The sequence below is a fragment of the Micropterus dolomieu genome, linkage group LG13, assembly GCF_021292245.1.
Source record: "Micropterus dolomieu isolate WLL.071019.BEF.003 ecotype Adirondacks linkage group LG13, ASM2129224v1, whole genome shotgun sequence".
Taxonomy (NCBI): domain Eukaryota; kingdom Metazoa; phylum Chordata; class Actinopteri; order Centrarchiformes; family Centrarchidae; genus Micropterus; species Micropterus dolomieu.
In genome coordinates this window covers 3,685,540-3,696,281 of record NC_060162.1, presented here as the reverse complement: position 1 = coordinate 3,696,281, position 10,742 = coordinate 3,685,540, and the positions used below count along the sequence as shown (strand labels likewise).

The 10,742-nt window shown below is 38.9% G+C and overlaps 1 protein-coding gene across 1 annotated transcript in view; it reads left to right on the top strand.

Moving 5' to 3' along the window:
* The window catches only part of pi4kaa (phosphatidylinositol 4-kinase, catalytic, alpha a), a 38,859-nt gene extending 28,192 nt beyond the window's left edge, over window positions 1-10,667 (top strand). The window contains exons 49-54 of the mRNA XM_046066214.1: window positions 2,137-2,262; window positions 3,557-3,677; window positions 3,848-4,007; window positions 4,552-4,641; window positions 5,721-5,804; window positions 5,893-10,667. Coding sequence (XP_045922170.1) covers window positions 2,137-2,262; window positions 3,557-3,677; window positions 3,848-4,007; window positions 4,552-4,641; window positions 5,721-5,804; window positions 5,893-5,944 — 633 coding nt within the window. The 3' untranslated portion in view covers window positions 5,945-10,667. The remainder of the gene's footprint in view (window positions 1-2,136; window positions 2,263-3,556; window positions 3,678-3,847; window positions 4,008-4,551; window positions 4,642-5,720; window positions 5,805-5,892) is intronic.
* The last annotated feature ends 75 nt before the right edge of the window (window positions 10,668-10,742 follow it).

Genomic DNA, 10,742 nt, shown 5'->3' with positions numbered 1-10,742 from the left:
CGCCTCCTCGTCAGGACCCGGGCAGCGCAGTTCTGAATATGCTGGAGCTTTTGCAGTCTCCTGCCAGGGATCCCGACGAGGAGGGCATTACAGTAGTCCAGCCTGGAGGAGATAAAGGCATGGATCAACTTCTCAGCATCTAGTTGTGAGAGGGAGGGGCGGAGTTTGGCGATGTTTTTGAGGTGGAGGAAAGAGACCTTACAGAGGTGACGGATGTGAGTGTCGAATGTGAGATTTGAGTCAAGTCTGACTCCAAGGTTTGTAACAGAAGTTTTGGCCATCATTTCCTTATAGTTATGACATTTTACATTTTAAATGTTGAGGTATAGAAACAGGACAATGCTGTTACACACAGTTTAACATCAGGTAAGACAAGTTTGGCTTAACACAGTCTGAACACAATGTTAAGTCAAAACAAATTAACTGAACTAAGACAAAACACAGGTGCTTGTTTTTGGGACCCAGCTCATAGCAAAAGAAATTGTGCCATCTGCTGGTTCCCTAGTGGATCAAATCAAACCGGTTGTGAGGAATCCTGGCGTCTGGTTTGACAGCATTTTAAGTTTTGAGCAGCACACCACAAAAAAGCTTGTGTTACCTTTTAAAGACACTGAGACGCCATTATTTCATCACACCTGGATCACTGCAACAGCCTTTTTACACGTTTGAACCAAAAATCTATTGATCGACTCCAGACTGTCCAGAACTCTGCTGCCAGGCTTTTGACCAGAACAAAGAAACACGAACACATCAGTCCGTATTTAGCTACATTACACCTGCTCCCAGTTGGTTTTAGGACAGATTTAAAATATATTGTATTTCTAAGCTTAGGTGACGCTATACACTTTTTACTGGGGCACGTGCCCCTGTATCGATGTGCTGTTCCCCAGTGAAATGGACAAAACCCCTTGCCGTCGTTTTTGGATGTGTAGAGCTCCGCAGTCAAGTTAGCAACAATTGGCAACATCTGCAACGTCAGTGAATCTCTCACTGTCTTGCCAACCAGCTGAGCAGCGCAACAAAGTCTGTTTTGGTCTTGTTTTCTTGCCAGGCTGTGACTGAAAAATATTAGAGTGAAATACAACTATTTATTACGTTTGATAAACGCCGACGTGCAAAGATGTTTATAAACTGCAGCACTGAAAAGAAAACCACTTCGCGCAGTAACATGCGCTCATACGCATATGCGCGTGCATGAAATGAAACTCACCAATTCGGCTGAGCGGTGCTACAGTCTGCAGCCGACCTTATTGCAATTCTAGCAGCAACATTAGTAGGACGAGTCCAGACACGGATTTGATGGCCCTCCTCATAGGCACATATCATTTTAAAATGTCTCTCAGTTAAGGTTTAGTTACAACTCTGGACTAATGGCAGGTGGAAAGCAGACCCAGGTGAAATACAGGCAGCCTCAGATACAAGCAGCTCAGACCCTAATGGAGGATTGAGTTAGTGTGCAGAGGTCCATTCAAATCAGCAGTGGTATTTTCTAGAAGAGGTTTCCATTCCGGCTTATTAAAAAGACAGACTGTTTTAAAGGAGAGGTGAGAGCACTGCAGTGTCAGGTGTGACTTTGCAGCAATGGCAAGTTGTTTACATGGCTCACAATGTCAGGTAGGAGGGAACCATAGCAGAATTTTTCTTATGCGGTACCATAGGTGCGTGTGCTTATGCTCTGGTCAAAGTCCTTTCTGACATGACAGTGCCAGTATTAATGGGCTAAGCAAGGGAAGCTGGTGAGGCACATACTATCACATTTCATACACGCCAATCAAAAATATCAAAATCAAAAATTTACATGGGGAATGAGGGGGTCTGTGCCCCAGTAGAGCTTTATTTCTAGTAACGCCCCTGCTTTTAAGGCTCTTCATGGCGTCTCTCCCTACTATAACTCTGACCCTTTAGCTCCTCGGGCAGAGGTCTGCTGTCTGTTCCAGAGGCAAAGTTTAAAATTGACAGCGAAAACCTCTTTTTTTAAAACCGCTCCTATCACTTACATTTGCATCCCCTGATGTCGGCATTTACACTGGTAATTGTGTCATAATTAATAGGAATGATGGCCAAAACTTTGAGGATTTAAACATATTATTGAATTTTGATAATCAGGTATTTATTAACTGATCCTCTTTTCTTCAGTGTGGCGTGATCGAGTGCATCCCTGACTGCAAGTCTCGAGACCAACTGGGCAGGCAGACGGACTTCGGGATGTACGATTACTTCCGTAATCAGTACGGTGATGAATCCACCCTCGCCTTCCAGAAGGTGCGGAGGTTTTCAATCTTTGGCCGTCTTCCTTTTATTCATCTCTTATGATTTTGGTTTCTAAAATTGAGAGTCCACTACCAACCCTGTCTTATGATGTCCGATGTTTATGCAAGGACGTGTGAAAAGGTTAGGGGAGAGAAAGTGTCAGTGATTAGTGAGCTGTAGTAAAATGTGTATGTATGTGTGAGTTTTTACATCTGTTAGTTTAGATTAATGGGAGTCTAACAAGGGAACCAGAATAGACTGGATATTTTCTTGTTAAAAAGAACTGACTTTTCTGTGGCAACAGACATTTACATCTGTTTAGTGCATTTTTCTGTTTGACAGTCCAGGAATTTGTGGCAGCTTTTCAAAAAAGTTGCGATGTTCTTGGGTGTTTTTTGGCGAGGAAATTGTGGTAGTAACTGAAAACTGTGAAGGTCATTTTTTATCTTTAGAATAACAGTTGAATCATTAAAAATTAAAAGGATTTTTATCTGATGAGTACAAAAGCTAAGTAACCTTCAGTAACACACACACACAGTTCAGTGTCATGCAAACTCTACGCCTGTCACTCTGTGATAAACAACAATAACTTTACCTCTGACCCTGCATACTCACGTAGATTATTTTAGTGCTTGCAGTTTACCGGGATGCAGCAGCCTGTGTGACTGTGATTTGTCTCATCTGACGTCCTCCGTGCATTTCTGCCATTCTAAGCTGATGTTTTGCAGCGTCAAAGTGTTTGGCTATAGACGATTTCATTTTATTCACAACACTGCACATTATGCAAAATTAGTTTATCCCCGCTTTGGTAAAGAAGATGTGGAAACTGTTTTTTCACGGTCCTTTGCTCTTGGGATGTCTGCTGCGCCTTCTAAACAAAACAAGGAAGTCAGTTTGCTGACGTATGACAACATTTTGAAGTAAACGCCGATAATTGGTCAAATTTGCAGAAAAGTTGCAGTGATTGCTCCAAATCGCAAGTCGCACTGAATTCACTAGAATTTGTGATAATAGTTAGTGACATCGTGAAATCCTGGAGGGACTGGTTTGACAAGGAGATAAACAGGTCGCACCAGACCTGATTCAATAAAAGGTCTTGCACAGACCTCAACTTCCTCAAATGAAAAAGACACTGCTGCGTTTCCTTACCTGTTGGTATCACTGTCAAAGGTACAGACACAAAGACTTTCTTTATAAGATTTCTGCCTCCTGAACATTACTCACAGTTCTGGCAGGGATGTCGTGTCAATAAATCCAAGCAGAATTTCACTGCAGTCTCGCCAATGTCCTCTTCACCTCTCCACAGGCTCGGTATAACTTCATCCGCAGCATGGCTGCTTACAGCCTCCTGCTGTTCCTGCTGCAGATCAAAGACAGACACAACGGCAACATCATGCTGGACAGCAAGGGCCACCTCATCCACATAGGTATGGAATATGGACATGGACTCACTGTTAGGCTGTGATCTGGACAGAGTCATTGTGGTGGTCACATCGATTCTGTTTCTTCTTAATGCGATCTCAGTGAATAGTATTCTCTCTTATCCATCCTGTTTTAATTCAGAGCGATGGTCATTGCTTGTGTTCCTTTTCTCCAGACTTTGGCTTCATGTTCGAGAGCTCTCCTGGCGGCAACCTGGGCTGGGAGCCGGACATCAAGCTGACAGACGAGATGGTGATGATCATGGGGGGCAAGATGGAGGCCACGCCTTTCAAGTGGTTCATGGAGATGTGTGTCAGAGGGTATCTGGCTGTACGGTAAGAAAATGAGGAGGGTTTGTTGAAAGAAAGAAAACTATCCATGTCGTTTTGAGAATTCTGCCAGGAATCTGCTGCAAGGCAAAAGAGCATAAACATGGGGTGTTTGGGATTAAAGTCAAAGGAAACTTTATTATCTATACGTGGAACTTTTATAATGGTGGTTGAACTGTGGGTTTTTTATTGAGCACTGACTGTAAAACACACTGTGGTGAACTCTGTGTTTCTTGTCATCTGTAGGATCCTTTGAGATACCTTGTTAAGTAAGGTGGAGTGATTGTCATGTTCTGAAATATATGGGTCCTTTTTACATGCAAACATACGTGTAATTATTATTTATGTAAATATATTGAGCGTTAAATTACATTTACATTAAATTATCCCTAAATGAGCTGAATGTTATTCCTTCATTTAGCGCATATATTTCATAACTGTCTGATAAAATTTCTGAAAAAAGTAAAACAAAGTAAATTTCAGACCCTCTTTGTAACTCTGTGTAACTTTGCTGGATCTTTGTTTATTTGTTTCTTCTCTGACCATAAAGACCCTACATGGATGCAGTGGTTTCTCTAGTGACCCTCATGCTGGACACTGGACTGCCGTGCTTCAGAGGACAAACCATTAAACTTCTCAAGTAAGTCCAGGAGTAGTGTGTGTGTGTGTGTGTGTGTGTGTGTGTGTGTGTGTATATAAACTCTTAGTGACTACTACAGTGAAATATGTAAATATGACAACATGAAAAAGTCACTGTAGCAAACAGAGCCAATTGTATGGACTAATTCTACTTCTGTTCTGCTTTGCTATAAAACTTCTGTTTTTAATTTAATTTGGCATTTTCACCCGTCAACAGTGAGGAAGCAAAAAGTTGAAGTGTACCTATGATAAAAAATTACAGACCTCTACATGCTTTGTAATTGGGAAAACCTGCAAAATCAGCAGTTTATCAAATACTTGTTCTCCCCACTGTATATATGTATGTTTAACCATTCAGCTAAGGGGCTCCTCTAAATGTGTGTTAACGAAATAAAGACACTCTCACATGTGTGAAAGTAAAACATTTATTTTTCTGTAACCTTTTTTATCAATATTGTCTGGCTCATATGTTTTTGCACTGTGTTCTCTGCGCTCAAAGCAAAAGGGGAATACTTTATTTTCACTAAACTTCCACCCATAAGCAATGCAATGACAGAATGTGTGACTATTTTGGTTATGGGTTTCATATTATTTCTGAAATAAAACATCTGAAAGCAAAAATCTTATCAGTTGGGGGGACCCTGGGACAACATTTTATCAAATGGTGGTCCGTGGTCTAAGTCAGTTTTGGGGGTGAAAAAGTTTGAGAACTGATGTTTAAGCTCACTGCTCTAGTTTTACGGCCCACAACTTTACTGTCGGGTTCAGCCTCACAGCTCTCATCAACCTCTTTTTTAGTGAGAAACTCTACTAAATAATAAATTGCAAGATATTTTTCTCAGGAAAGACAAAAACAGAGCTAAAAGAAGAGTGAATATTGAATATTCATTCATCAGGCGGCCAGAAACACGACCTGGCATGGAAGATGATGTTGCCCTGTATCTGCTGGATGTGTGAATAAGCATCATAAAAACTCCTCTGTATGTCAGCATTGTGTGTCCTCCGTGTTCTGCTGCCCCCAAGTGGCCAGAATATGAATTAATGCAGCTTTAAACGTGAATCTTTTTTTTTTTTAATCAGAGGACGGTTTAATCCCCAAATGAGTGAGAAAGAAGCAGCGGCGTTCATCATCAAAGTCATCCAAAGCTGTTTCCTCAGTAGCAGGTAACCTCACATGACATTACGATTATGCATAAGAGTTAATATGATTTAAATCTACTTGATAACATTTTCACGAACTTGTTTTCAACAGGAGCAAAACGTACGACATGCTGCAGTATTACCAGAACCAAATTCCTTACTGAAGGACTTCTGCCAGACCTCCACTGTACGTCCAACACACAAACGTCTCTACACAAGCAATGCAAACCTTCTTTTGGATGATTTTAAATATGGTCGTGGATGCACCAGCCGGGTCTGTGCTCCTTTTTAGAGAGACAACAACATGGCACTTTGATCCTAGCACACTGTAAGTTGTCAGTTTTATAATGTACATCTGAGTTATAAAGTAGTTCTTTATTTAACTTGAGCGTAAAGAACAATGTACGACTTTTACCAAAAGAGGTATTTGAATCACCCTTTAAGTATTTTTTAGTATTTGTTACTCAGCAAACACTAACCAAACCGTCACACTAGAGGAAGTTGGCCATGAAGGGAGCCATATTTATAGTGTTTGTCCAAGCAGCTGTTATCATCGTTGTTATCATTTTGTTACTATGCTGTTATCCACTTTTATGCACTTTATATATCACAATATTTCATTGGCTTCACCTGCCTATGATCAACACAGATGAGACATCAGAGATTACTACAATCTGCATTTTAATCAGCTGATCAGTACAATTTGCAGTATTTTTGATTTAGCAGAACAAATAGACAAATAGATCAAAAATCAATGCAGGAATCAATCAACGGTAGTCTTTTAGAAATGTAAAAGGTATTTAGAGAATCAAACGTTATCATGCTGTAGTATTTACTGTAGAATATTTAACTGTAGAGTCGCATCAAGATCGCAAGAGTTTCTCTGTGATTTACATGTGACATTTATATGTGACGAACATATTTATCACAAGATTTTAAAAACTTAACTGTGCTGCAGTAATGTCACACCTCTTCACGTCAGCTGTTAGCTTAAATTGGTTATTTAGAGATATTTTTCCACTACGGGAACTTGAACCTGTAAGGCTTTGTTGCTCAGTTCTGCCTTTTGTTTACATTGTGTTTTAAAAACCGAATTGTTTTGGACACGTCATTGAAAAGTCAACATTTTTATCATATGTTTTTTGGAGGCCAGTGCAGTTGTGTGACAGACAACAATGGGATGAGTGCAGCTGATATAGCCCCAGATTATATCCCTCTCATGTATTACCATTATATATAAATACAAATATATCAAGCTGTGTACACGTTGTTATACAAATACATAGATGTAACTACATCCTTACATTTGCACTCTCCGTTCTCTAACTCCACTCCACTTTTTTAAAATATTCACATATACTGTTTAATGTTTATAAATTGTTACTTCACTGTACATTTGATAATAAATAGCTGTAGTACTTACTGGTTAGATGCTAACATCATTAGCTCTGTACCCGTACGCTGCATAATGACAATAAAGCTTAATCCGATCTAATAACATTCAAGTCACAGAATTAAGCATGCTTTAAAAAAAACACACAGCACTGTTCTTAAAAGTTATTTAAATATGCTTACAAAGTCTTCTAACCATCTGGATGAAAAATATTTGGTCTTTTTTTTTTTTTTTTTTACTTGTTTTTTAAGTGTTTTGTTCTTATCCAAACAAAGATGGTGACTGGAAATGACATGCCGTGTGGCGTTACTCAATTTCTACACACAAATTTAAAATGTTATTATTAGTTATGGTATATATTGATTTGTTTCCAGTGTTGATAATATTTTCATTAAAAAATAACCCGTTCATAGTTTTGCATGTGTTTTACAAAATGAGTCTGGATGTTTGTCATTTCTTAGCTCTGTGACTTGAAATGTAATGGTAACACAGGAGAGGCACAAACTGGGGGCTCACACCGCAGCATTTATAGCCTAATACATAGTTTTCACCTCTTTACACAAAACACTCAACACAAACAATGATACAGTAAAATGTCCATAAAATTCATAATATTCTGAATCAGAATATTGTCTGTATATATTGAAACACGTGTCCTTGCAGTGCTGCTTTCACAGACCACTCCATCTGTTTAGCTTTGCACTCCTGAGACATTGTTGGACCAAAAATAAAAATCAGTGCAGCAGAACTAGAGATATCCTTCAGAAGATGACCACAATTCAACAGAGATTAAGGTGTGTTATGCTAGTAGCAGCTTATGAAAATCACATCCTGAGCAGCTACAAATAAAAGCAGAGCCTGTGATGATGGTTACGTGTTCGGTTCTTGTAGTGGAAAAGGCCAAATAGGAAAGAGTTGATATGGCACAAGTGGCGAACCAGGAGCTCTCTGGCTGCTCGACGTCACAGCATGTATGTCTCAAATACAGATCCTGAAAGTCCCTCACTTCTGCTTCTGACCTTATTTAGGAACAAATGTGTACGTCGAACGGCGAGAGACAACAATTTTTTTGATCCCATTTGAACTGGCCCTGAATTAAACACGATGTTTGTCAATGTAAAAGATAAATTTAATAAAGTAAATAAATAATAATTTAGTAAAGTAACATTTAGTTTTACATGTTAGCTCTGTAATGTTAAGCTAACAATTGTTAAGTGGAAGGAAAAGCCCCCAGAGACCTAATGGGCCCTCACTTTCTCAGTCTGAATTCTTCAATGTAACTGTCAGTGAGACACAGATTCCACTAAAGTTCAAATAAACACAAGTTTAGTGATAATTTCAAGCAAATAAAACAAATATTCTTATATATCCTGTCCTCTTGTGGGTCTTAACACCCACCTTGTCCACATCCACACATAATCAATATTAAAACAATAGTGTATTCGACCCTAAAACACGTAAAAAGAAAATAACACTGAAATGTGACACTGATCAATAAGACGTCATCTTGATATTAGCAAAACTTATATGCATAAAACATCAACACATGCACTCCAGGTTTGTGTGCTGCGTCACATGATGACATTCACAGCCTTCAGAGTTGAGGTCCACTTGCAAAGGCCCTTTGTTATCCATGTGTCTAGTCTTGTATTTTATCAGGACTGAGTGCAGGTGCTAGCAACAATTTGTTAAAATCCATAAAGGCCCCATTGTCCCTCTGTCTGATATGCAGTTAATTCTAAATTATGGCTTTCACCTGAGCCTCTGACGTGGCCTGCTAGCAACACTGTTCGAGCAACGAGGCTGAGCTGGAAGACATAATCAAAAAATCTTAAACATTATCCTAGTATTTAGTAGTTATCCAGCTAGGCAAATAACATATTCAGGCATGACTAAATAAAAAAATTTTCATTAATTGCTTGCTTGCCCTAGCTAGGTAACTAAGCTATGTTTCAGGCACAGATGTTTCTCACCTGATATGTTAAATCCAGCGACTCCTGGTCCTTTCATCACATCATCTACACATGTAAGCTCTTTGACGTTAGCTTCAGTAGCGTTAGCTTCAGTAACGTTAGCTTCAGTAACGGTAGCTTGAGTAATGTTAGCTTCAGTAACGGTAACGGTAGCTTCAGTAACGTTAGCTTCTGTAATGTTAGCTTCTGTAATGTCATCTTCAGTAACGTTAGCTTCAGTAATGGTAGCTTCAGTAACGTTAGCTTCTGTAATGTTAGCTTCTGTAATGTCATCTTCAGTAACGTTAGCTTGAGTAATGGTAGCTTCAGTAACGTTAGCTTGAGTAATGGTAGCTTCAGTAACAGTAGCTTCAGTAACGTTAGCTTCAGTATTGGTAGCTTGAGTAATGTTAGCTTCAGTAATGTTAGCTTGAGTAACGTTAGCTTCAGTAATGTTAGCTTCAGTAATGTTAGCTTTAGTAACGGTAGCTTGAGTAACGGTAGCTTGAGTAACGGTAGCTTGAGTAACGTTATCTTCGGTGACGTTATCTTCGGTGACGTTAGCTTCAGTCATAGGGAGAAACAGTAATGACATCACATATGCAACTTTTGGGTTTGTGGTCTTTGTAATTATGTATTTTCACAGTCTTACACTTCCACAGATTTACGACAAACTGCAACTTTTTTGACAAACTTATCTTTTATATTGGCAAACATCACGTTTTTTAATTCAGTGCTTAACTCAAATGAGATGAAAACATTTCTTTCTTGTCTCTTGCCGTTGACTTCCGTACATGGACCACCAGAAGGGGAGGGTCTTTGGCTCTCTGTAGAGACTGAGGTATATTTTTGTCCCGTCTAATAAAGTGTGTCAGAGTACAGCTAGACGCCTGTTTACAGTATGTGTAACCCTGTTTAGAAATATTCCTTGTTCAGTATTTGCGTTATATTGAACCTCTTGGGTTTGGGTTTTGTTGGACGATCTTGCTGATGCAGATGATGATGATGATGATACTTAAGAAGCCATTTCTCCTACTTTTGGTAGAAAAACAACTGTAGTAATACTTGACAAAAAAACCCTAACCTTATGCAATATATACTGATGTAGTATACTATAGTATACTGATGCTGTATTTGTGTGTTGTGTTCAACAAATGAAGTTGCTATAATTCCTTCCATCCCAATCTTTGTGTGAGTGTTTTCTGCTGCAGCTATGATTTACTGTCTTTACATAACTGAGTACACAGAAGTACACAGAAGTACTTGTTTAATGGCTTATAAACCTCTTGACTTAAAGCCATTTTTAATGTAGTGGATTTTATTTTTCTTATTTTAAATAAGTTAGTTATCTCTTTTATCTGTGAACCAGAAGTGTTGGTCAACATTGGTCCAATATATATATATACTGTATATGTGTGTGTGAGTTTTTTTGTCTGTATTTGAGACAGTTTGTGGCAACATCATTGCCGGTTCAGATCATGTCTGTTATTCTGATAATGTTTGAAAACTGATTATTTCCAGATTAAATGTGTGTACATTTCATCAGCTGCCGATGTATTTTACTTTCTTTCTTTGTCTCTTAGCAGGAAAAACGGCAGAGAAATGAGAAAAAAAAAA